The 26,733-nt window shown below is 52.9% G+C and overlaps 1 protein-coding gene across 1 annotated transcript in view; it reads left to right on the top strand.

Annotated features, from left to right (window-relative positions):
• SIL1 (SIL1 nucleotide exchange factor) overlaps positions 1-26,733 on the top strand; it is a 97,477-nt gene that overhangs the window by 67,100 nt on the left and 3,644 nt on the right. Inside the window, exon 9 of the mRNA XM_084268557.1 lies at positions 26,036-26,132. Coding sequence (XP_084124683.1) covers positions 26,036-26,132 — 97 coding nt within the window. The remainder of the gene's footprint in view (positions 1-26,035; positions 26,133-26,733) is intronic.

The raw sequence follows: 26,733 nt of genomic DNA, 5'->3' as shown, positions 1-26,733 counted from the left end.
ATTTAGGTATCCATAATTCACTAACACTATATGCCAATACACAACATTATCTGGGTTTTCAGTGATTGCATTTGCATAAAAGCATGTTAGCATTTATCCAGTGGTACTAACATTTAAATATATATAAGTATGAAATATTAAGGTACAGTGTTTTGGAGGCAAGTAAAACTGCTGTCTGTAAAATGTTCTTGCATATTTTTGAAGGTACACGCCAGTATCTTCGGATGACAATCAGCTTTCGCACCATTGGGTCCAAACATTGCAAAAATGTCAATGTTTTATGCAAAGAGGAGCTATATTAAGCTGAAAAAAGATTGCTGATGAGAGAAGTGTCTTCTGATGTCCTCTAAGCTATTTACAGGCAGCATCTTCCTTTGTTCGTAGCGCAGCCAGGCCTCTGCGCAATTTGGAGCTAGATGTTTCACAGGGCTGGAAACGTTAGCCAGAAAGGATTATGCTTGTGATTAAAACCTCAATTTTTAAAAACTTTACCTCCAGGAAACGTTTTTCCACACCAATAATTTGAACATTTTAATATTTTGTAATAAAAGGATTTTTCTAATCCGTTTAGAAGGGGAATAATAATTTGTATCGAATGCGTTCTTGAAGCTTTATCCCAAAGGCTCCCTGTGTGCTTAGGGGTGAATTAGAGGTGAGGAGGGGGAGAAGCTAAGCCCTGGGACCCTCAGTGCAAGGAGAAACAGTTTGCATTTTGTGGAGGGGGCAGAAGGCACGAAAGGTGAGATTTCGGCACGGCCAAAGCGGGCAGGAAAGTCGCTGCGTTGGCCAGTGCTTTAAACCCCCGTGCTGGTCAGACTGGATGGGCAGGGATGGGATCCCACACTCATGGGCTGAGCTAGCATTTACCATGTGTCCTACAGAGTGGTCCCCAGCCCAGTGTTGCTGGGGTCTTGCTGGTCCCTGCTTCGGCCCTGGGTGATAAAACATGTTACAGAACCTGGTGAAGATTTGGGAGTAAACTCGTCACAGGTAGTGACTCGAGCATCATCTTGCAGCAGCACTGGACCGTTTCCTAGAGCTGGTTTCCAAAGAAACCACTTCCAAAGGGATTAAACCCCTTAAACTGTGACAGCGGCCATCACCAGCATCCCAGTCACCATTCTTCTTGCTGTCTCCCCATCCCTTCTCTCTCTACCCATCAATATTTTGGGGTGTCCATTCTCCGAGGGGTCGTGACTTCCACGTTTGGCAGAAGCTCCACCTTCTTCTGGATGTCTTTGTCTGGAGGAGAAAGCCTCCACTGGATCTAACGACTGGACATTAAGTCCAGCTTCACAGGGAAGCTGGTTGATGCTCACTGCTGTTAAATAACATTAAGGCCCAAGCAATAAACCCCGGGAAAGTAAAATTAAAGACCTCGCCTTGATGCTGTCTTGTAAGGACATAAGAATTTCTGGCAGAGAAATAAATCTAGTTAGCTTAATAAGCACTGTCCCTACCCATTTATTTCAAATCCATCTTCATGTTCGTCCCTTCCTCCTCCAGCTTCTCCCTCTACATCCTCAACCTTTGCCAGTCCCTTCACTGCTGATTTGGCTATGGCCGTGTTTGCTGCTGCCGTTCCCCACCTCCCCAGTGCAGCCATCCCAGCTCCATTCTCTGCCCTCGTGTAATTTCTTGCTTTGTAGAACGTCTCTTCTATTTTTATTTGAACTCCTGACTTGTGTGGAGTTATCAGCCTCACTGCACTTAATTTCAAATTAATTTGATTGGGTCACCTCAGTTTTTTGTCTGTAATGATAATGAACTCAACCTATTTAGCCTTTCCCCATTATGAATAACCTTAACCGAAACTGCAGCGTGGTAGAAAACTGTTTCATCATTATGGTTAATTACACAGAAGAATAAATCCCTAAACATTTTTCAGCGTCTGAAATCTAACAAGAAAGTGTAATTAACAATTAAATAGTAAACTGCCATCCTTGTGCTCTCAGCAAGACAAGAGAGCAGACCTCATGAGAAAAATCTAGAAGGCAAGGTTAGCTCCTGGGTTTGTTTTCTTAATTCTTTGCTAATGTAAAAGGAGAGGAGGGTGCTGGTCCTGCACCAGGGATGCTTTCCCCTTGTACTGGCAGCTGCTGGAGAGCTAACGAGGTGGGACACAGCTTAGCCCACCCCTGGGAGTTTTTGTTTGGGGTACTGGAGTGGGCTACCCCATGCAGGGGGTCTGGGGTGCAAGTGGTGAGGACACAGATGCGAAGCAGCGGGGATGTGGGTTGCTGAAGCTGGAGTGTTTGGCCTCACGTCACACATGAGCAGTGAGCAAACCTGCGCGGTCCCCCCACCCCGGCACTGAGTACTGGTGGGTTTTATCACTCATCACAGGGCTCAGCCTCCCTGATGCATCTGGTCATCTCTTTGCCTGTCCTCCCCATGGAGGTGAGTGTCCTGGCAGGGGCTGGGAATGCTGGGAAGCTGTTCCCATGGGGCTCAGCAGCACCCTCTCCTTAGCAGGGATGTTGGTGACACAACCTGCAGGAAAATGTCATCGCAGCCAGTTCATGCATTATATAAACCAGATTGTTCCTGTCTCTTCTCGTTTAGTGACTGCTCTCTCCTGCAGCATCTCAGTTACTGGGTGGGTTCCATTTAACATACACATTCGGACTGGTTATCTAACCACTTCCCACAAAAAATATCAGTCCAGACTTGCTGTTTCCCAGTGTGGACATGGTTTCGTCGCTGGGCGCAGTGTGTACTCCTCTGTCTCTTCAGCCCCTATTTATTCATCATCCAGGTTCCCTGTTTATCCTTTTTCCTGCAGCCTGAGCACTCGGCTAATGGCCTTGCAAGCTTCAAAGCTTTCCCTGCCTAACACTGGCATTATTGCCCTGCCCTGCCCTGGCCTTCCCGTACTGCCCATTCTCTGTGTTCCCTCCGAGTAACAGGAGCAAAATGCTCCCCAAAGGACAGGCACCCGTGTCCACTCTTTAATCCCAGCGCTGGGGAGGCTGCAGCAGCCCCTGGGTAATGTGCTTCACAAGAAAGGCTGAAAAAGTGCACTGAATAGAACAAAGCAGCGAGGGATGGGAGGAAGAGGAACAATGGGAGCGGGAAATGCAGGATCCAGCCTCAATTAGGTACCGGCTCCCAGCAGGGTTTGGGGTGGACAGAACTGCCCCATTACAGCTATTGTCTGAGCTTGCCTGGGAGGATCCAGGTCCCATCTCTTCCTCTGTAGGTCCCGCTGTGTGCACCCTCCTACCCCTTTCCTGATTGCAGCTTTTGTTGGATCTAATTGCAGGCAGGCTGTCCGCAGCGCGTGCAGAGGCAGATCCGGACAGGTTTGCAGGGGAATGGTGGTGGCAGAACTGGGCTTTCTGAGGGGCCTTGGGGCTGCATTTACCTCTCATCTCATGGTTTAGCTGTATTCACTCCCTGGCCTATTGTTCCCCCACCCTTCCCTTCATGTGGAAGAGATGAAGGTGGAAGCTGCTGGGGGCACGGCTTGCACAGGAGGCAAAATAACACCACACCAGCAGCCACAGGCTTTCCCAGCATCAAAGACTGGCCCTTGCCTGTCCTGGCCGAAGATGGATCACATCTTGGCAAGTGACCTTGGTCCCAGGTTGGCTTGTTCCAGCACACCTGTTCTCTTGATACAGTGTTTGATAAGCTTTTCCTCATCTGTTTGCGTGCTTTAAGACTCACTGAAAGAGTTGCTTATTCATCCATGAAGATGGTTCCTCAGGTCTTCCACCGGAGTGCTGCCAGCCTCAGCCCCTTCAAGGCTCTCCAAGTGATGTTCTGTGGAGAGAGAAATCAGCAGCTTACTGGAAATTATCTCTTTCTGAAGAAACTCGTCATCGTTGGCTGCTTGCTCTTCCCTCAGGTGCTGACGTTCTGTGTCTTCTCATAAGCTGGGTTTTGATCTCTCTTTATTGTAGACTATTCTGTTTCTGCATAAAAGGAGATGTCCATCAGAGGCCCTTGGAGCTGCCTGGCGTGTTTCGGAAGGGAATGACTCACTGGCTTGGCTGTCTGAGAAGCCGCAGACCTCTAAGCCCTGCCAGTCAGGGCAGCAGTCTGTGGCCAGAAGACATCCCAGGGGAGCTGGGCCGGTGGGCAGCCCCCTCCCCGCGGGGCAGCTTGGAGCCATCACACAAGGTGGGGAAACGCTATCGCAGCCGCTTCCCACCAAGCCTTAGCCCCTTGACGCCACTGCATGAGACCTGAATAGATTTGAAAACTAATTTGCTGCTCAGAGCATCAATAGATGTACGTCACTTGTCCTTTCTGCTGCATTTAATGAGTTTCCAAGGTACTGCAGCCAGTTCCAGAAGGCAACCATCAAAAGGTTGCGTCTTTGCTTCCATCCGAAGTGGCTAGCTTGTCCCTCCAGCGTGCTCCAGTTCTCACAGATGCTGGTTGTGTCTCTTATGAATTTAGCGTGGAGTGCATCGTATTATATCTTGCAACCATCCTTTCCAGACACTCTTGCTTTCAGCCCCCCCTTTTTTTTATCCCTCTGGATGCCCTTAAAATAAGGGATGGGAAAGAGAAAGGACTCTTCCCGCAGTCGGATGGCATTAGCTGGAGCCCGTGCGGTATGTGGGTCATGCTAAGTGTCCTGTCACACTGCTGCTCTCCATGTTTGTGACTCTCTGGGTTCTTCTCTCCTGCTGCCCAGCCATGCCTGTTCCCTTCTGTTAATCATCATGGAGCTGTGGCCTGTGGTTTGAGCATCCCTGCCTGTGTCAGGCGCCGCTGTCACCCGAGTGGGACTGCAGCATCTTCCCCTGGCACGGAGGGAGCGAATGCATCGCTGTTGCTGGACTGATGGTTGGGAGACGATGGGCACAGCCCTGCAAGTGGCTGATTCAGGGGACAGGCCGTTAATCCTTAGGTCCATCTGCCCAGATCAATAATTAGGGCTGTTGCTTTGCATAAGCCACCAGATCAACATAGGAATTGCCTTATTAAAGCAGATGTGCAGGCCTGGCCGGTCAGAAAGTCCCCGTGGGTGAATTTGCAGAGGTAGGAACAAAGCACCCAAGATGGTGACAGTACGGTGACATCCAAATGAGGTTTCCCTAAGCCTTGAGCGGCTCAGACCTCCCAGAGGTGACGAACCATGAGGTTTCCTGAGGTTTTTTCTGTTTCTGAGAGGGTCACAAAGGGTTTCAGGATTGGAGTCCACGCTTGGTGCAGCTGGGTGTCCACTGCCAGCATCCCTTTGGTCGGTGGCTGCGCACGTGAGGGATTCTGATCTCCCTCCGCATGTTCCTCACCTCCCCATGGCAGCAGATTGTGCTACGTTTCCCTCCATACTCTGTCATGAAAGCCTGTGAATATGATTTCAGTGTGTTTGCATATCTTGCAAGGAGCAGGAATTTGCCCAAGTTGTTTCCCAAATTAATACCCCGCTGCTTTTCTTTAACGAGATCTTTTTCTGAGCCGAGAACGGTAACGACTCCGAGACTTTCTCTTTGAAAAATGTATTTTCTTCTTGGACACTTCATATTGAAATCTGTCTTAATTTCAGTTCAGCTAGTGTGTAAAAACACACGGTGAAGCATTATTAGTCCCTGAAGGAATAAAGACAGATGGAGCCCAAAATGGAATTGGCTTTATGATTAATTGAAACCTTCAAGAGTGGAATGGAGTCAGGGCTCAGTCCTACCCCATCACCGTCTGGAGATCAATTCAGCCAGCCTGAATCTCCAGGAGCACGGGCTGGGGAGCTCAGCAGGAGCAACACAGATGTTGCTCGGTGGGGTCAGCCCTAGATTGTCTCCTTCCAGGTGGGACCTGTTGCTGGAGGAGGGCATGGGGTCAGCCAGTGGGTGGGGCAGTGATGGTGCTGTGTGGGCTGGGGCGATGGGTGGGGGATCGAAGGGTGTTTCGGGGTCCTTGGCGTGTGATGATGTGCTTTAGTAATGAGCTGCTATTTCTGGCCCCGAGCTTCCCGCAGCTGTGCACGATGGCTCTTGTGTGACTGCTGCGATGGAGAGCAGAGCTGGGATGCACCGGCTCTGGTGTTACTGGGTGTTTCTGGAGCCTGTAGCCACAGCCCATTACAGCTTTTCTAACATACCTGCTGGAAAGGAGAGGTGTTTCATAAAGGACCTCTCCATCATGGTTTGGGAGCAAATCCTCCCTGTGCAAACTGGCTTTTACAGCTCCGACAGTGCTTGCGTGGCTGGCAAGTTCTGAGCTGCTACGGAGTTGGGGAGAAGCAGCGGGTGAAGGCAAAGGTGCTGGGCAGAGGCACAACCAGGTCAGTCAAGGAGCTGGGTCAGCTCCTCTGTTTGGAGAGGGTCTGAAGGGGATGACTGAGTGCTATGGCCCAGTTTCCCACCCCATGGCTCATCTCCCCCTCAGTGCAGGGGGCCGCGCTGACGTGGGGCACACTTGCCCACCTTAGCTAGCTGAACGGGGCAGAGGGGTCTAACATACTTGAAAGAAGGATTTGGTGTAGGAGGTTGATGTTGCCTGTGGAGGTCATGGTTTAAGGTCTGCAAAGAGGGCGAGGGGCCTGGGACTGTGAGTGTGCTCTGCAGCGCTGCACACCCAGCACCCTTGCCGTACCCTGAAAGCAGGTGTACAGTGAACCCATTTTCCTGGGGCAAAATAGATGAGGAGCAGCATCTGCAGGTGTGCATCAGCCAGGGAGAAGGTGCAGAGGTTCACATCTCTTAGGTCCAGCCAGGACAGGCCTTTCGCCTGTGCCAGCACCCCTGGGTTAGGAACATGGCTCAGCCCTTGCTGCTGCCCTGAGGATTGGGGGGCTGCTGGAGGTGAGCTGACCTTGCAGATCATCACACCCAGTGTGCCAACTGAGTTTTAATATGCCCAGTACCTCCAGCACGGCAGCACATTTGCTGAGGGGTATTCTGGAAATGGGGGCAGGCTCCTGCTCTCCCTGCACGACCTGGCCAGGAGATCATGCAGAAATCCTGTAAGGCTGCTGTGGATTTTCTCTTCTTTCCCTGGGGACTCTGGGGATTGGGGATCGGCAGATTCCGGATTAGTGGATCAGGAATTAGAAATGCATTTTTCATTCTTATGTTACACACTAATGAACTGACAAATTTAATTTCTTTAAATCCAGCAACTTCAGCCAGAAGCAGTGAAGTCACCTTCGGTCTCTTTTGGTGACTCGGGAAGGGCTGAATCGTGATCTCTGGGTGTCACATCATCCAAACTCAGTTCTTTGTCTCTGGTGTAGGGCTGTTACTGAGTCTGTGTGCAAGAAAGAGCTCGTCGCTTGTGGGTGGTCGCTGTGGTGTGCTTGTTGGAGCGCTGCCAAGGGGGCTGCAGCTCTCCACCAGCCCCGTTGCCTGCATGAACTCAACCCTGGGGGAGCTCCAGCCTTGGTTCCTGAGTCCCCTGGCAGGAACTCGGGTGTCCCCACCAGTTGCTGCTGGACAGAGACCCCTCTAGAGCCCAGTTCTGTGGCTCTGCTGAGTGTCCCTGCAGCGCAATGCAGCAAGTTCCTCAGCTCCAGGTGTGACACTTGCTTGGCTGACATCTAATCAGTTTTTCTTGCCCTTGGACTCATTCCTGTGAATGAAGCTGAGGTCTATCTCCCTCTTTGGGATCCTTCCGTGGGGAGGGTCCCGGTGCCTCGGGCAGCCCCCTCTGCTGTAAGGGGATTTGAGAAACCCTGGTGCCGGTGGATGCAGCGGGCTCCACGTGCCTCTCCTCGAGCTGCACCACTCTTCAGGCTGTGGGGTATGCGCCTCCCTACCCTAAACCTGTGCCAGGGATAACACAGAGCAGAAGAAAGCATTTCTGTCGTTAAAAGCCTAACGGACGGCGCTGTGGGACCCAATCTGCAGGGGGAAGCCAGCTCCATCATTACCCAGTCACTCTTCAGAGCTTTAAATGAGAGCTAAACAAAACGGCCTTGGCTTTCCGGAGCAGGCTTTATTCAGTCACTTTGTGATGCTGAAAGTGGGTCTGAAACGCGGCCGCCTCTCGACGCGAACCGCCGGCACCTCCAGCAGAGCCGTGGGCCGGTGCCTGCCGGGAGAGCCGCTCTCGCCTGCCGCGCCGGGCACAGCCTGCGCCGGGCAGGGGGAGAGCGCTGGGACATCGGTTACTCCCCTTGATTGATGAACGGGTTCCAGGCTGTGCCCATAATATCTTGATTACCAATTAACGTGATGGAAGTGGAATATCCATCTCATTTCTCCCCCTGAACCCGACAGGTGAGGATATATGTTTCCTGGTTGATTGCTGTGCCTTGTTACAGGCTATTTGCGATTGATTGAAAAGCAGAGGCTTTGTATGAAGAGAGACCTTTAATCTCCTGGCAGAGCCAAGTGTGTTTGCCTTCAGGAAACGTTCCTTCTCTTCTGCTTATCTCCAACCCCCACTTTAAGCCTGAACCTGGCAGAGACCAGAAAGAAGGCAGGATCAAAGCAAAAATAATTGGGATCGCTGGCTTCTGTGGGCAGTCTGAACCCGTTATTCCTACTCACTAACTAGTTATTCCTAAATAACTCTTGCAAGAGACAATTCAGCAGTTGCAGCATCTTCTTGATGAAAAGCACTCAAATGTAATAACCATGGCAACAGTTGCTGAGGGCCGGCGCAACCAACGAGGGACAGAGACGTGCTCTCTAAAGGACAACGGGCCCGACTTCACTGACAAATGATGCTGTAAAGCACCAAGGAGGTGATGGGTTCTGGTGGGGACCCACCCACGTGTGCCATGCTGGGGATACAGGTCACCCCAGTGCATCCCATGATGAGTCACGCTTCATTCTTGGTGGCCATCATCCCCTCTGTTCCCTCGTAACCTGAAAGCCAGGGAGGAATCGGGACACTCAGTGAGGAGGAAAGGGCCAGGGAACCTCAGGAGGAGACACCACCTCTGATGCCCAAGTCACAGGTGATTCCCTGAGGTTTGGCTGCTCTGGGAAAGACTGTGTCTTTCTGCTGTTGATCTTCACCCAGCCTGATGAGTGTCACAGACAGGTATTGATAACAAATACTCGATGTGTCTAAATTCAAAGCTGCTTCTTTGTAAGCCATCTTTAAGACCACATTTGAGGCTCTGCCAGAGAGGTGATGGAAGCCCCGTGGTGTTGCAGGTGGAGCTGGTAAGAGATGGTGCCTATTGACTTGGAAGAGTTGGCTCTTGGTGCTTGGCAGGGGCAAGCAGAGGAAGCAGCTAAGCCAGCAGCCCCTGAGCATGAGGAAAGTTTGCTGCGAGGGTCCTTCATCCCAGGCTCATGCCCTCCCCTTACCCGAGGGCAACCGTCAGGACAACCCTTGACGAGCCCTCCAAGCTCTCTGGTCTCCGTCTCAGGCTGGGAGCACCTTTAGGTTGTGAGATAAGGTTTCTCCAGTAGCTTTGTGGAGATCCTATTCTTTTTATCAGGCAGTATTCTCTCTCTGGTGTCTTCTTTAACTGGACAGTTTCTAAGCCTGAAGGAAACTCTTTGATGTTCACCCGAAGCAAAGAGGAGCCTGCTTAAAGGCAGCATTTTTACAGCTTTCTGAGAAGGAGGCAGTAAATACTCCACCTCTGCTTAATAATAATAATAGGCAGTCTAAGTACCTCTAAAAATATAAAAGAACGTGGGCCCATTTGGAAGAGTCAACATCCTTATCAGCCTGCTGCCATCTCTGCAAACAAGTTTCGCTAGAGATTCTGGGCATGATTTTCAATGGCTCGGAGCAGCTGGAGCTTCTTTGACTTCAGTGAGGAGTCTGAGTGCTTGGCACGGCAGCAAACCAAGCCTCTTCCTTTCTGCCTCAAATTGGGTCTTGATTCTAAGTGAGATGAATTTTCTCCTCCTGATAATTCTGTGCATCTGAAGTGATTACAGCTCCGCGTGAGTGCTCTTTTCGGAGATTTGAATGCAGCGTTTTCTTCCGTCTTAAAAAGGTTCCTCCAAAGCTGCCTGATTCTGGAGAGGGTGGGAAAGGGGGAAGGGTGTGTGTGGAAATAAATCCTGGTGGAAACTGTTACATCTTCCCATGCAGATTAGAGATTAAAACTTGTGTTTTGATAAAACACGTATGGGGGCTCAACCGCAGAACTTCTGTTCAGGCTGGTGGCAACGTGCTGCTGAGTTCTCTCTGGCGATGGGGAGGCAGAGCCAGCCAGCGGTATTATTTGGAGTTCTTAGAGAGTGAGCTTGAATGTTTGCTCAACTCCACTAAAAATAGACGCCACCCTCTTTTCCTAATAGGCGGCATTTGTCACACTTGATTCATTTCCTCTCCCAAACTGAGTTCCTTCATGAATATTCATCTCTACTCCCCAGGAATCTGCCTGTCCTCAGAAGTTGTACTCGCGGTGACCGTGCGGTAAGGATGCGAGTTGGCTTTTCAAAGCTCACCCAGTACCTGGCCCGATCCAGCTAAATGTTGCGATACCAACAGCTCTCATTGATTTCTGCCTTCCCGTGAGCTGTGATTGCTCGTTATCCCTCTCGATGAGGCCCTTAACAAGTCTCCCGTTCCTGTTGTCATAGCAGCACCACATTGCCCAGTATGGCGAAGTCTCTGTCGCTGTTAATTGTGAGCTGGGAGGATCGGCTTGGCAGTTTTTCTAGTGGAGATTAGGCCAAAAGGTCCCTTCTGAACTGTGATGAACACTGTTTCCTTCAGAAGACGCTAAAACTTGGTAGTAACAGAAAATTTATGAAGAGGGAAGGTTTGCCTAGCGAAGGGGGGACAGCAGTCCTTACAGAGCACTTCCCATTCATGCTCAGCCAGCCCTTAAAGCAGGAAAAACACCCAACCAGATGTGCCAGAGGAGAATTCAGAACAGTTGGCTCGTGGTTAAGGAAGTCTGCCAGTACCTCAGACCTTCTGACCTCAGAGGTCTGAAGCATGTTGAAGGTCCCTGCTACTATCATGCTCCAAGTTGCTGCTAGAAGGGGATAAATCTGCTCTCTGGTGAGTGTTGAGGAAACAAAGGGATAACGTGATGCTGGAGGAACATGAGGCCAGCAGAGCTGCTGGGCCACGGACCCTGAAGCCCTTGGCTAATGGGTGTATGGCGAGGCACGTGTGGAAGGGCGTCGAGGACCTCGTGCTAGGTGACCTTGTGTTCCACTCAGCAGGGACCAAGGAGAAGACTCAAGGCATTGGTTTTTAGGGCAGTGGGATGAGTGCTGTGCTGGTGGTGCGGTGACATGCCCGTTTGGCCTGTCAAGGGGTCCTGATAGTCACCCACACCTGCATGGTGCCTTCCAGCACATCAGGCTGTGGGTCTGCAGCCTGTCAGTCACTCCATCCTAACGCTGTTGCTCACTGGGTTAATGCCTTTCAGCCTTTGTCATTGATCCCTCCCAACTCAGGAGATGCTGTGATTCTGTGGCTAAAATTGATGATATCTCAGGAGGGTGTTGTCTGTGGTGGCTTGTGAGGACCATCCAGTGGGCAGCCTTCTGTTGCCAGCGGGGTCTTTGCCATCAAGGAAGACCATGTTGGTTTTGAGCAATGTGCCAGAAGAGTTTTTTAGGAGCTGCTCTGGTGTTGTGTGTGAGAAACATGCATAGCTGAAAGAATGATCCCATCCCACTTTTCATCCTGCAAGCCCTGGAGCGGCTGCATCACCCTGTTGCAGTGTGACATAAGACATGGTTGGTTGGAGAGTGCAAAGAGGTAGCGTGCCATTTGGGGCTCAACCTGAAGGAGGGCTTTGCCCTCAATAACCTGTCTGAGACACCGGGTCAGCATCTCTGCCCTTGCACAGAATATCACCGCGTGGTCCTTTGCCCAGAAGTGCTGGGGCCAGTGGTGGTATGTCTTCTCCAGGGATGACAGCTCATCTGCAGGCTGGCTGCTGGCTCAGCGCTGGGGCAGGGAGGTCGGGCTGCCTGGGAACAGTTTACTCTGTATCCCTTGTGCAAAGGGATGGGGCTCAGCCCTGCCTGTTCCCAGAGCCCCGTGCAGGGAACACCCTGCTCCCTGCCTGTTGCTGGGCTTATTCCAAACCTCCAGATCGTAGCCAATTTAATCTCTGCCCTGACAGTGGGAATGAGTGATGTTGTTAGGGAATGGAAAAGGGAAAAAGACCGCAAATCCATTGTTACCCCCTCAAGCTCTCCCCAGAAAGGGAAACCCCGCTGGCCAAAGCCTGCAAAGGTTTTGTTTTTCCTAGGTGAAGTGAGGACCAAGATCCCTGCAGCCTGGCTCACACTGCTACAGGGCTTGTTAGAGCCATGAATAATTGCTGGCACTGTGCTACTACTGTTGTTTGCTCTTACTCTGGGCCAATTACATATGTAAGCCCCTGATTTACAAGCAGAAGCAGAGCTGAAGTAGCTCTGTGGCCTACATTTCAGTACAGAGCAGCAGTCCAGGTCAGCTGCAGGCCCCCACATCTGTGCTGTGAGATGCAGAGGTCCATCACCCTAAATACACAGACCCAGAGTGTCCGAGGCGTTATGCACCGTGTGCTGTCAGGGCGCAGTGTTAAGGACGGGAGCAGGGGTGAGTGCTTGAGGCCTGGGTCTTGCTCATGTTCACCCCATGGCAGGCCCGCTAGAAGATCGGTGCTGTGTTTGGGGGATCCACAGGGAACATATGTCTGATCCTCTTGAAGGGACCTCTAAGTCCTTTGTGCAACCAGTGAACAGCAAATATGATCAGCAGTGTTAGAGGGACGCTGCCTCCAGCCAGGTGGAGGGGAGGGATAACCGAGTTTATTGGACTGTGTGGATCCAATGGCCTGGCATGTCAGGCCCACAAGAGTACCAGGCTCTGGTGGATACTAAAGAGATACTAAAGAGAGAGGATTTGAACTAAAGTAACAGTTCTAAACAAGGCCTGCCTGACTCTTGTTCCCAGCCTGGTAAGCGCTTTGTGTCCAACCCCTACTGTGGGGTGGGCCCTCCTGGGGATGAAGAGTAGATGCCATCCATGGCTGAACTTCAAACTGATGGGTTTAGGTCCAACTGAGAATGTTTTCTTGCTTTTGCACAACAGGCAGAAGAAGAGTGGGAAGGAGGTAGGTTGGTATGTTGGGTGGTGGTTTCCCAATAGCTGCTCGGACAGGTCACAATACTTGTTGACCTGGACTTTGCACTGCACAGCCTGGGGAGACGTCTCGCCTTGCTGTGCCGGTGCCACTCTATACCATCAGCTCTGGGGTAGGCTGAAGAGCTGGCCTGTACAGTGGGGGAGAATGAAGAGCCATACTGATTCCCCTGGGACTGCTGGGAAGCTGGTGTCTGTGCTGGTGTGGGGAGCAGAGAGGGAAGGATGTGAGTAAGGACAGGAGAAGGCAGGATGTTTGTGACTGCTGAGCTCATCGTCACAAATCAGCAGTGGATATTGTCTGCAGGAGGTAACAGTGGCTCTGCTTGGGAAGGAGGCCAGTGCTCACACTCCAGGGAGGTCAAGGGAGGATGATGCACTCGTGCCATTAGTCATCAGTGCAGAGCAGGTGGCTTCTCTTCTCACAGGTTGGTGTACTCAGCTGGAGGCCATGGCAGCCCCTTCGTGTACATGGCCCCGCGTCAGTCTGTCTGCTGTGTGCTGAGATGATGGATGTTGCAGGGAGATGCTCTACACCAGCTCAGAGCAGGGCGCTCCTGGGTGGGGTCATGAGTGTCTGGCTGGGCAGGGAGCACCATTCTAGGACCATCAGTTTCCGAAGTGCTGTCCTTAAACATCTACAGCTTCCACAGCAACCCAGCACCCCCAGGGCAGGCAGGCCACCCGTCAACATGCACCATGCCCTCAGCAGACCCATCGATGGGGCAGTGGCTTCCTTCTCTCCTCACTGTGAGGCAGCTGGGAACGCAGCCCCAGATTTGTTTACTAGGCTGCGATCGACTGGGCTTCTACATCCCGGCAATTACTGGCACGTCTCCTCCTCCCGCGCCTTCGCAGCACATGTGTGAACTCCTGGTTGTGTCACCTTCCCGTCCTCTCCTAACGAAGTCTAGCAGTGGGAAGTGATCATCACAACTAACATTTGCGTAGCGTATGTCTTTCCACAGTTCCAGAGCGCTGAATAAATCGAACCCCGCTTCCTCCTTCGCCCTTCGCATCCAAGCTGTTTCCAAATCCAGGCATCTCATCTTTCTCCTGCCCTGCTGATTAAGCCTTTATCTCCTGCCTCTGATGCCCGTATCACTGCTCCCCACTACAAAGGCTGTGTTCACCTCAAGATCTTCCTGGCTTTTCCTAACTATTTCATTGCCAGGCTATGTCTGTCTGTCAGCTCCCTCCTCCACTGTTGCTAGTGAGGGCTTTTTCTCCCTGCCTTTAGGGTCATTAAGCATATGTTGGCTTTCTTTGCCGAGGTATCTCCATCCGTCAGTGATGTCGGGGGCACTGCTGAAGTTCCCTTCTTCCTTCATAATTATCTCTTTGCTCGTCTAGCCCTTCTGAATATGGTTCCTCTCCTTGCTCCAGCCCTTTCTGAGCATCCAGGTTAGCTGAGGTTCCTGCTGCAGCTTTTATATATATATATATATGCATGCACATGAATTCATTGCATCGTTACCATATTTTATTAGGTAGCTTGGTTATTTTAACTCACAGAATCATAGGGGTTGGAAGAGATCTCAAGAGATCATCAGGTCCAACCCCCCTGCCTTGGCAGTTTGATTCAGGCATTGGTGGGTGTTTCATTCACCCTCTTTGGAAGATGGGATCCACATCACCTAGCTTCAGTCTTCCTTCACAAGTATCCACCTGCACTAACTCTCCAGGCTCCATCTCCAGCCAGGCAAGAGAGACAGAAAGACCTCCAGAGAGACAGGGAGCCTCCAAAGGACAAATCATCCCATTGTAAAACTGGAGTCGGAGACATTTCCCAGGGTCAGATCATCGTTTCTGCTTGCTGCTGGTGACCATGATTTCCTCGGGCACCTTCTGAGCGCACCTAAAGCCCTGAGCAGGGGTTGATTTCAGGATTAGCTCGGGCAAGTCCCATGGGGACTGAGGAGCAGTGGCTGGGTCTCCAGGGATATGCAGGCCACAGGGTGGGACACATCACTAAGCAAGCCCGGGCAGCTCCTCTGAGCTAGATGTCTTAATTTTAGGTGTCTAACGTTAAGTGGGATGAATGTGACACTTAAAAAGCTTTGGGGAAATGGGTCTGTCTTGTTTTGTATTAGCAAATGTAAAGGTATATAGTGGTGTTTAAGAAACAAGGACGACAGTAATGACGGTAATTACAGGTGAGTGCAATTCGCCTTTATCTTTCACTGAAGCTGCTGGAGAGCTGACTGCTGTGCAGATATTTGGAAGGGACACTGGTGTGAGTACCCACTTGTTTGGGAAAAAATGCTGTTGGTTTTTTAATGACCATCAGCAGCGCAACCTTGATTTTTAAATGTCATCCTAAATGTAGCAGCTCCAGCCTCCTCTGCTGTGGCACGTGGGTGTTTGAGTGGGGATGAATCAGAAAGCAGAAAGGATTTCTTGTGCTTTCCGTGGCTCCCCAGTTTTCCTCGAGGGCTTCCCACCCTGGGACTGGCTGGAATTGGCTGGGGGTTGCGTTCCAGCATCATGGTCCCTGCTCCCATGGCAGCTCTCCTGCTGTTGCTTTCCCCTCTGTTAACATGTGATCAGGTCGGTGCAGAATGTGGTCATTAGGTTTCTCCAGGAGCTGGTATTCCACAGGTCATACTTTCTGTTGATGAAAAATGGATAAATAAGAAAAAAATAAAAGGTTTCCCAGCTTTTGCAGATGCAGCTTTTCCATTCTCTCTCTGGCTGGAAGTGTTCCCCAGGCTTTGCTTTTGGAGCTGCAATCTGTGCTTGGCATTTGCAAGATGGTGATTTGCTTTTGTAAATGGAGCAAAGTCTCATTTTTTGAATCATGACTCAGTGAAACAAATCCACTTTTCAAGCCTGAAACGATTGTAATATTCCTGTTACACCGGGGGGGCCGGGAGCAGCCAGAGCTTCAGAGATGACAGGGCAGTGGGTGTGATGCTCCCTGCGATCCAGCATCTCCCCTTCCCTGCAGAGGAGCAGGATGGGCTGGGATGAGGCTCGTGAGCAATGAGCAGGAGGGTTGGTTAAGAGCGGTACCTTCCTTCATGGCACCCAGGGGTGCTCCAGGGCTCGGCCGTAAGCGAAGCGGGTGGGAGATGGTAGGTTTGCTTGATGCAGGGCGCTGCCTTCCTCGGTTACGGGAGGAACGCGGAGCCTTGTGGAACAGATGGCAGGGTTAAAATAGGACAGAGCATCGCAGAGATGCTGCTGGAAGGGAGAGAAGTGAAGTGCCTGTTCTCACACTTCGCTTTGTGTCTCGGGGAAGAGCTGGGGAGAGTGCCGGCGCTCCGCTGGCGTTCCTGACAGGGACACGCCAGGCAAGGGAAAGGCTTGGGGGGGTTCTTTCTTTTTTAAAATATTATTAGTACTTGTCTTAAAGAAAAATCAGCTCAAATTATCAAGCAAACAAATAAAGCGAATAACAATAGAAGGTCTTGGCCTGAGGCCACCTTTTAACATCTCTCAGGATTGTCAGTGGGATGTGTTAGCTGCTGCTGGAGAATATGAGCTGAATGTTAGGAGCCCAGCCGTCTGCACAGAGGATTTCTTCTTGTGGGGCTTTCAGACATCTATTGCAGTGTTTTCGTGGTACCTAAGGTGTGTGAATAGGTTTTTGTGGAACATATGAGTAACTTTGCATGCTGTGAGTTACGCTGAGTGCCGTACGGCAGGCCTTGCAGGGATGCTTCCCTGCAAAGCTGCCCCTCTGCCAGACGCTGTTGTGGAAGGGTCACGTTCAGGGGCCCTGCGGCAGTGGCAAAGGGTTAGGCAGGACCCTGGCTGGTCCTCGGCCAGTTGAGTTTTGGAGTCAGGAGGTATGGGGTGTGCAGAGAAAAGGAGCGTGAAGAAGGGGATGAGTGGAGAGGCCAGAGCCCAGGACTAACGCTTGAACCTCGGTGCGGCTACCGATGCTCCTGGGAGCTCTTCATCCATAAATCAGGGGGTGCTTTGAAGTCTCTGTGCTGGAAAACACCAGATGAGCTCAAGGACACGATATTAATCCTGCAGTGTTGTTCTTCCTCACAGTGTTGTGGTTTTTGAAAAGAAATCAGTGTGGGCTTTGTGGGCTCTGGCCAGAATGGCATGGGAATAAATGAGTCCTGCCTCTACGTGTAGAGAGCTGCTCACTTGGTATTGATACAGCCCCTGATGAAACCAACCCCTTCCATAGGCAGCAATACATGTGACCCATGGTAGAACAACAGGCTTTCAGAAATGCCCGGGGAGTGGTTGATTTATGCCTGAAAGTAAAGCATCAGTTTGGGTGATTGAGCACCGGGGGGGTTCCCAGGATGTCCTTCCCCATGCACCACAGAGCACTTGCTTGTACACCTACCTGGAAGGATCAGTCATTCAGTGCGTTGTGCTGGGAAAGAGCTCACGCAGTGCCCTCGATCAGTGGTTGTAGATGGAGCCCTTAAATCCTGAGGGCTGACAGACCCTCAGGAGTGGATGGCACAGACCCATCCTTCACCATCAGAAGAAGGGAGAAGATGGGCTCGCCTTCATGGGGCTGTTTCTTACCCTTGCCTTCGCAGGCACTTCCAGCTGCAGTTTGACTCGGTGCCCCTGCTCACATCGCTCCTCTCCATCATGCTTTGGGTGACAACTCATTTCAGTTGACCCAGACAGATACCCTGGCTTGGTGCCCACTCCCCTGCACCCGGGCCACTGGCTCTGGCTCCGGACGCTTCCCGCACCCCTGTGAGGTGTCGCTGCAGCACATTTGCTATTCTGTTTTTTCATTTAATTACTTTTACAGCTCTTCATATAAATCTAATTATCCATCTGTTATGCTACATTACAGCACTGCAGCTTGTCTGATTATTTTATTTCCCTGTTCCAAAATATTAGCTGCCTTAGCCTTGCCCTCGCAGGGCTCGCGGAGCCAGGTCCCCTCCCCGCGGAGCTCTCCATGGCTCTTGACCCTGGTCACACCGTGAGAGGCAGCTCCGCTCTACACTTCCCACTCAAAGCCGTTGTGACTGCCAAGGGCTGGCGAGCTCAGGTTAGGTAATCATAGAATCCCAGACTGGTCTGGGTTGGAAGGGACCCCAAGGATCACAGAGCTCCAACCCCCTGCCACAGGCAGGGCCACCAACCTCCAGGCCTGGAGCTACACAAGGTTGCCAACCTGGCCTTGAACACCCCCAGGGACGGGGCACCCACCACCTCTCTGGGCAGCCTGTTCCAGCACCTCACCACTCTCTCTGTAAAAAACTTCCCCCTAATATCTCATCTAAACCTTCCTTCTTTCAGCTTTAATCCATTCCCCCTTGTCCTGCCATTCTCTACCCTTTTAAAAAGTTGATTCCCCTCCTGTTCCTCTGCTCCGTTCAGGGTCTGGAAGGCTGCAATGAGGTCCCCCTGCAGCCTTCTCTTCTCTAGCCTGAACAAGCCCAGCTCCCTCAGCCTCTCTTCATAGGGGAGCTGCTCCAGCCCTCTGAGCATCTCCGTGGCTCCTCTGAACCCTCTCCAACAGCCCCACATCTTTCTTGTATTGGGGCCCCAGCTCTGGACACAGGACTCCAGCTGTGGCCTCAGGAGGGCAGAGCAGAGAGGGACAATCCCCTCCCTGTCCCTGCTGCCACCCCTCTGCTGATGGAGCCCAGGATCCCGTTGGCCTTCCGAGCTGCCAGAGCCACTGCTGGCTCATGTAATCCTCTGCGTCGCCTACCCGAGAGCGGTTCTCTCTGGTTGAACCCAATGTAACTGTGTCCCCAGGGAGCGCAGGGCTTGCCCGTAACAGGTCTGACTTTGTAGCCATCCTGCTTTCAGTGAGGAAATTGCAGGGCTCCTGAGAAGCTCAGCTCTCTCTTGCTGGTGCCTGGGATGCAGATACATGGTCGAGAGCAAGCCAAGGTTCCCCTGGGTTTTTCCAGGCAGCCTTCCACACTATTCCTGCCTCCTCGCTGGGGTGACTCACGCTCCCTCGGTTCAAGCAGCGCATTAGCCCATCAAAATCCCAGAATCACATACTCTGCTCCAACTTATTCTCTGCGGTTCTATTCTCTTCTTAGCGACAAATACTCAATAACCTAATTGCTCATTAAAACCCTTACTCGCGTCGATGTAACCCATTATGTCACGTTGAGATGTGTTGCTCTCGCAGGGATGCTGCTGCTCCCCCGCCACCGCGACGAGCGCCTGGCTTGGTAGAAAGTGAGAAGGCAGCATTGCATTGAAGTGGAGATTTTCATCTTCTCGAGGTTTTTCTTTTTGCATCTCTCCTGTATTCTGGGCTTTTGAACATCTAACGGCTCTTTTATGCCTCACATCTCTGCGACAAAATTGTTGTATTGTGTTGCCTATTGAAACCTCGCTTTCCTTTTGTCAGGTTTGCCCCTCTCACCCCCACTTTCTTCTCTGGTGTATTTTGATCGGTGTAACTACTTAGGGCCCCATTTTTCTGGGTGGTTTTTCATATCCTTAAGTCACAGCTCTGAAGGCCTTTGTCTGTGGTAAACTCCGGTTGGAGCTGATGCTCAGGGAAGAGGCTTTCTAGGCCAGTCCTGCTGCATGCGGACGTTGGTGGGGGTTTGGCCATGCTTCATCCCTCCTTCTCCTCCTCCTCCTAATGCCAACCCTTCACTGGGTTGGGGTTACTTTATATGTCTCATATTGTGGGTGCAAATGTCCCAGCTCCTTTTTGGTAGTGTGATACTCTGCAAGAGTGGAAGGACTCTGTGTTGAACACGTGTTTTTGGAAGAGATTCACCAACCCTGCACTTGAGCATCACTTGCTGGTGTCCCACAGAGAGCTGGGGCATGTTTCAGGGGACGGGCTTGCGCAGGGGGATGTGAGTGGTTTGCACTGAATTGTCCTGGTTCTCTTCCAGAACAGACTCTGGGAGGAGACGTACCCCGGGGGATACACACCAGGGGAGTTGTGGGCTGGGAGCTGGCTGGGCTGGCTGCAGGCGTTGCTCAGGGGATAGCTCATGCAGGAAGCCGTGTTCTCCACACGCAGCACTTCTCACTGGGGCTGTTTCAGCATTGGGTGGGTTTTTTCCTAATCCTGCACTCTGAAGCTCAGCTGTGGGAGCATTAACTGGGCTGCTGGACATCCCACCTTCTCTTTCAGCCCTTACCCAGAGCCTTGGACTTTGAGCTATTGTTTGGGCTGGTATTGCGAATTCCAGGCAGACCTTTACACACTGACATGGTGATGATAAATTTGATCTCCCTGTTATTTGCCAGATAATTTTAGCGTGAACAGATTTTTGGAGTGGAAGCTGGGGTGTGGGGGGGCTGAAAAGAGTGGGAGGGCAAGGTAAGCTGTGCTGCCGTGCTGCCTCTTGCTGATGCTCAGGTTAGAGCACAAGCTAAATCGACTGTACTAAATTTTTTAGGCTGTTTCACAGACTCACAGACTTTGATCCCTGGCTTTGATTTCCCACGTGGCATCGCAGACCGCTGGTTCTGACGAGAGAAGAGACCCATTAAGTCCTGTCTAGCCCGGTGATTATCATGCCTTTTCACCATCACGCCGGGCTTTCATCAAAGCCCAAGCTCCAGATTTCCCTGGCCGCGCCCTGGGGAAGGATGCTGCTGTAACTCAGCAGCCAGTGCCCATGAGACCGGGTGCACAGCCCCCCACTGCAGCAGGACACGCTCCAGCCAGGGCAGGAGAAGGGCTGTGCTCCTTGCACATCCCCATCGGCACCTTTTTTTGGTCCTCCTCTACCTGGTGTCAGCACGATGCTCAGAGTAAGGAGATGACCCTTTTATTTTCTTAGGGTCTCATGTGGTTTGGACAACAAGCAGGGCAAGAAATAAACATTCTCAGTGTGTCCTTGCTGGAGAAGGAGAGACGACAGCGTTTACCTCCCTGCCCTGCGCTTCTGAGTCCCCAGGTCCCACCACACTGCTTGCTTTTCCTATTTTTTTTTATTTTTAATTTCAATCTAATTTTGCTGCTGTATCACAAGCTCCCACTTAACTCGAGAGCCGCTGTTGCCTCAGGGCTGTGTTGCTGCTTTTCAGTCTTCCCACGCCCCTCGCATGTGTGGTCTAGAAAAACTTCTACAAGGCCCTTTTAAATTTGGGTACGTGTACTTGGGGTCACCCTTACCCTGTTCCTCCCAGGATATCTCCTAACAGATATCTCTCACATGTAGTACTCTTAAAATATCCCTCCTTCAGCCAAACAGGAGCTGCTTCTATGCAATGAGTTTGCTGGTGCAGATGGCAAAGGCGAAGCCCAAGCTGGATTTGCAGGAGCAACAGCTGTGGCCACGCAGCTGGTGCTGCTCCTCCTGAAGCCAGGGAGACACAGCAGCTGTCCCATGAGCAGGTCCCCAGCAGCCCCACAATGAGATGCTAGAGAAACACAGCATGTGGAGAGGCTGTTCCCAGGGCTCTGGTCCCAGCTTGGCAGACCACGTCTCCTCCAGGAATCCTCTGGTTGGTCATCCCCATCCTAAAGGTCATCCCCATCCTAAAGGTCTTGCCGCTTCCACAGAGAGCTTTATTGGAGGGGGAAAGGGAAGGAGGGAGAAAGCATCTTGACCCGTTGGCTGGTGGAAGATGCTGGGTCCCATCTCTGCTTTCACTAGGAGCTGCCGCTGGTCACGGGCGCCGCGGCAGCTTCATTTCAGTCTCACTCCAGCCGTGCTGATCACGGCATGTCAGCCCGTGTTGTTATTGCTTCTCCTCCCCTCTCCTTGCGCCGCTGAGGCTTGCAGTGTTCTGGCAAACAAGCCTTGACTCTAATCATTCCTGGCCCCTCGTGGGAAGTTGTAACTCCAACGCAGTGAAATATAAACTGGCAGAAAATGGAGCGTTCCCTCTGCCACCGCGAGCTGCAGCAGGCGGGCTCGGAGGGAGGTTTTCTTCTGGCTCTCCTTCTCCTGCGTGTGTGTTCTCCCCTCTCACCCAAAGGGCACAGTCCCCCTCCTCCAGTCACCAGGAAGGAAGTGTCACATGTTAAATCTGCACTGGGCAAAGACACAGCTCCCTCTCTCCACTGGGGAGGGATGTCCTGCATCTCACGAAGTTCAGAATCCCCTGCTCAAGGACAAAGCCAACTGTGTGACAGAGCTTTCTCAGGAGTTTTCTCAGAGACAATGGTGTGGGCACTTGAGGACAGTAGAGATTCCTGCTGGTCTCCCCAAGCTCTTCACCCCTGCTCAGTGCATCTTGGCCAGCTGCCTGGCCTAGTGCCCAGGTGGTCTCTTGCATGGCTCAACCCCAGCGAGCCTGTCCCTGGGCTCGTTTGGCTGAGTGAGGGAGAGATGGAGCTGATGGACATGGGCCACACGGCTGGGAGGCGTGAGGACCTCGGGCATGCAGTGGGGGGCCACATCTGGAGGGGATATGGTGTGACCCCACAGTGAGGGTGGGTCCTCCCAGGGCACACTGGGGCTGTTTAATACAGAGGGTCTCTCTTTGGGAAGCTGCCTGAACCCAAGCTGGGCGCTTGCGTTAAGCCCCTGTAGCTGTTCTTCTCCCAGGTTGGAGGCTGGCTGATCGCATCTGCTGAGCACCCCCAGGTCTGTGCCAGCGCTGAGGTGTCTGTAAGAACTTCTTCACGGTGAGGGTGACAGAGCCCTGGGACAGGCTGCCCAGCGGGGTGTGGAGTCTCCTTCTCTGGAGATATTCCAGCCCCATCTGGACACTGACCTGTGTGACCTGTCCTAGGGAACTGGCAGTGGAGACATCAAACCGCAATCTGCTGAGCGGCGAGCAGCACACCCACCGGCCAGGAAGCCTTCCCAGCCTCCGGGGCTGCTCCTCAGCAAAAGCTCCACGGTTCAGAGACTTTAATTAGATCCAGTGCTCTGGGTGACTCAGGGAGCACTGAGAGGTGCAGTGCTTTCACAGTTGGGTCCCTCACTGTGGAGTTGTTTATTATTTATATCATGGATATCATATTTATATCATTGGATATCCTGAACTTGATGTTTTCCTGGAGCAGCACTAAGAGCTCTCTGGTGTAGAGGAGGCGCCTCCTGGAGTGGTTATGCTCAGACAAGCTCTAGCTCTGGTCTCCCTTGCCCAGTGCTGTGACTTGCATGGGAAATTTGGTCAGGTTTTCAGATCAGAAGTTTTATTTTCTGTGTGCTGGAGGTGCTGGCTCCTCCTGGGGGTCTGGAAATGCAGATGTGGTTCCTTTGCCTCTCGCTCGCGCCTGCACGGAGAACGTGTGGCTGATGATGGATGTGCCAGGCAGAGCCGAGCCTTCCCCTAGAAAAGCTCCAAGCTGAAACAAGCACAACCCACCTGTACAGAGAGAGGCAGAGCCCAAAGCTGTCAGCGCTGGAAAAAAGAGTTGGGAACCGCCCCAACCCCTCTCCTTCCTCCTGCCTGGTTTGCAGCAGAGCCTCTCACAGTGGGAGGGCTGTATTTGAGCTCCTGCCTGGGTTCAGGGGATGTGCAGGGCCCTGGTCTTGGCCCTGGGAAGGTTTCCTGCCCTGTCCTGCGTGGCCGTGCTCAGCTGCCCTGGCTCAGGCACTGCCAGTGCCTCTGGGCATGGATTGCTCCTCACTGCCACATTTCTTCGCAGGTTTCTTTGTCTCTGAACTCCCAGAGGAGTCTAATCACGAGCTGGGCTTACAAATCCTTCTAGACCAGAAGATGTGGGATTCATTCACTTCTGTAGGAGAGATGTTACTTCTCTCCAGCTCTTTTGAGGTGAGGGTCATGCTTAGCACCTTGCCACCTGCTGGGGTACGTTACAGGGGTCTTCAGCCAAACCCCAGCTGCACTGGGAGCTGTCCTCCCTCCCACCACTGTACTCTTCTTCTGACTTTGCCCGGGGAGAAGTTGCTGAGGCTGGACAGGGCACCGCGACGCTCTGGACTGCAGCACCGTCCATCTCTGTGCTGGAGGGGCTGTGACTGTCCGTGGGGCTGCAGGAAAGGCTGGAGGGGAGAGCAGAGATGGTCAGCTTGGGGGGATGGGGTGGGCTGGTGTCCTGGGGTTGCCTGGGGACAGCTGAAGGTTTTGGGGCTGATGCTTTTTCCCTGATACAAAAAAGACAGAGATCTCCTGGAGAGAGTCCAGCTGAGGGCTACTGGGGATGATGAAGGGCCTGGAGCATCTCCCCTACGAGGAAAGGCTGAGTGAGCTGGGACTGTTCAGCCTGGAGAAAAGAAGCCTGAGATGGGATCTGATCAGTGTTTATCAATAGCTGAAGGGTGGGACACAGGGGGACATGGGCAGCCTCTTCTCAGTGTCTGTGGGGACAGGACAAGGGGCGATGGGCTCAAGTTGGAGCACAGGGAGTTCTGCACCAATCTGGGGAAGAATTTCTTCCCAGTGAGGGTGAGGGAGCCCTGGGACAGGCTGCCCAGGGGGTGTGGAGTCTCCTTCTCTGGAGATAGTCCAGACCCGTCTGGACACTGACCTGTGTGACCTGTCCTAGGGACCCTGCTGTGGCAGGGGGTTGGGCTCAATGGTCTCTGGAGGTCCCTTCCAACCCCTGTGGTTCTGGGATTCTGTGTGAATCTCTTTGCTGCATCAACTCCCAGCTCTGGAAAATCAGAGCCCCGGAGGTCAGAGATGCCATCGCTGCTTTGCAGGAAAGGGGGGGTGGTGTCACACAGGTCACTTCCCACCGTGCTGAGGTGGAAAGTAACATCCTGTTGGTGCAGGAGGAGACCTCACACCTCTTGCCATGGGGAGGATGCGGATAGACATATCTTGGTATGGGCATCAGGTCCCACCTGGACTCAAGCCCTCCCAGAAGCTGGCTTGCTCCCAGGGATGCTGGGCTGCAGCAGTGTCAGCACATGGGCATCTGTAGTGAAAACCTCTTCTGCAGGAGGATCTTGAAGCTCCGGGTTTTGTTCTTTCTTCTCCCTGCCCTGCCCGGGGAGGTCGTGATGTCCCTGTCCTTGGCAGGGTCCCATGGCTCTGCCTGGGTGCCCACCACAGCAAGCCACGAAGGAAAGAGGAACCAAGGGTGACTTCCAAGAACCCCTGTTTTTCCTGCCTGGTAATTGCAGCCGGGCATCCGTACACCCTGGGATGTGGATGGCTCCAAATGGTGTGAGCAGCAGTGGCAGGGTGGGTTGGGGAGCTTGCCCAGCACCATGGGTGACACAGATGAGCTCAGTGTTGGGCTGTATTTCTGGGAGCCATGGGTTTAATTCAAAGCTGCTCCCTGCCCAAGTCCATTTGTCTTCTCATTTGGGTTCTTTATGACCCTGTCTGCCTCTGTCTCTCTTATTTCTCGAATGATGCTTGGCACTGGCTGCTTGATGGGCTTGCCAGTAGCAGTGAGCACTGTGGGTGTGTTGCTGTAGCAGGGACCTTTGGCTGCCTGCAGTGCAATTACTGCTTCGGAGTCGAGCAAGGGCTAAAGTGCCGGAGCTCCTCCTCAGAGCGCAGGAGACCCAGGATCAGGGGGGCAGACAGACAGTACGTTGCAGAAAGCCCTGCCAAAAAGAGAGCCCTGCAGCATCTGACCCCTCTGCCACTTTCCCAGCTGTGCCAGCACTGGGCTTGCAATGTGTCTGTGTGGCTGTGGGGCCCCTGCCCCGGCAGCCGGTGCCGCAGTGTGGCCAGTGGGCAAGGCCTGGCTCCGTGTGCCAGCACCGGGACAGCCGGTCACAGCCAGACCCGCGGCTGTAGCCTGGTTCATGCAGACAGATGGATGTATTCAGTCCCTGGAGGTGTGTGCGTGGTGGGGCCAGGCACAGCTGGTGAGGCAGAGGCCAGGGGACAATGGGACCTTCTCCTCCCAGTGAGCTGGAGGGAGGAGCGGTGCCGCAGCACAGCGGCCTGGAAATAAAGCATCAGGTTCACAGCAAGAGAGAGGGGGAATAAGGGCCTGAAATGCAAAAGGCTGTTCTGGAACAGACACGACGTGAAGCGAGAGGATGAGCAGCTGCAGAGGAGGGCGGGATGTGGCGGGGTGGGTCAGCGGCCCGGTGTGCCTGTCCCCAGCCCCACTGCCACTGCTTCAGGTTGCATCGGGCCTGTGCCGTGTTTGGGGTGGCACACGGGGCAACAAGCAGCAGTTGGTGGGAGCTGCTGGGGTTTGCTCTGGGATGAGGCCCCTTGATGGTGTCCACCGTGGGGGTGCAGCCCCAGGCCCGATGTGATGGTGACCTACATCTCTCTTCTGTCCCTGCAGCAACCCCAAGGTGCAGATAGAAGCGATTGAGGGCGGTGCGCTGCAGAAGCTCCTGGTCATTCTGGCTACAGAGCAGCCCCTGGCTGTCAAGAAGAAGGTGAGTGGCCGGGGTTGAGTCCCTGGGTAAGGCCCTTCTTGCACCCAATGCGACATAAGCACTCTCAGGACATCAGCAACATCATGAGAGCATGGGACCCTGCTGGGCAGGGGAGCTGCATTGCACCCTGGGTGCCTGACCACCCCTGGCAGCCCTGGCCCCCCACCCCGATGCCACAGGCCTCGTCCCCGCTGCCAGCAGGGCAGCCCTGCCAGTCCTGTGGGGCTCAGGGCTGGGTGCTGCAGCTCCCCTGGGGTCCCCGTGGCAGAAGTAACCATCAGAGGCTAACAAACATAGGAACTGACATTTGGAAGGAGCTAATTGCTGGAGCCAGCCCTGCGTCCTGCCTTTGGCGGTGGCTCTGGAGCCAGCCGAGCAATGCCAGGAGCCCCCAGCCAAATGTGCAGCGCTGTCCGTCGGGGTGGGGGCTCCCTCACCACTGCCCTCCCTCTTTGCTGCTCTCCCTGGAGCGTGAGATCTCATTACCCTCGCTTTAGCGGGCGGTGCCGCCTCTGTTTACAGGCTGGGAAATGATCTGGCTGCTCCTGGAAGCCCAACCTCAGCGTTTAACACGGTGACCTCCTGTGAGAGGGGGTTCAGC

The sequence above is a fragment of the Gallinula chloropus genome (assembly GCF_964237585.1).
Source record: "Gallinula chloropus genome assembly, chromosome: 10".
Lineage (NCBI taxonomy): Eukaryota > Metazoa > Chordata > Aves > Gruiformes > Rallidae > Gallinula > Gallinula chloropus.
Note: the sequence above shows the minus strand (reverse complement) of the source record. Positions and strands in the feature narration are given on the sequence as shown.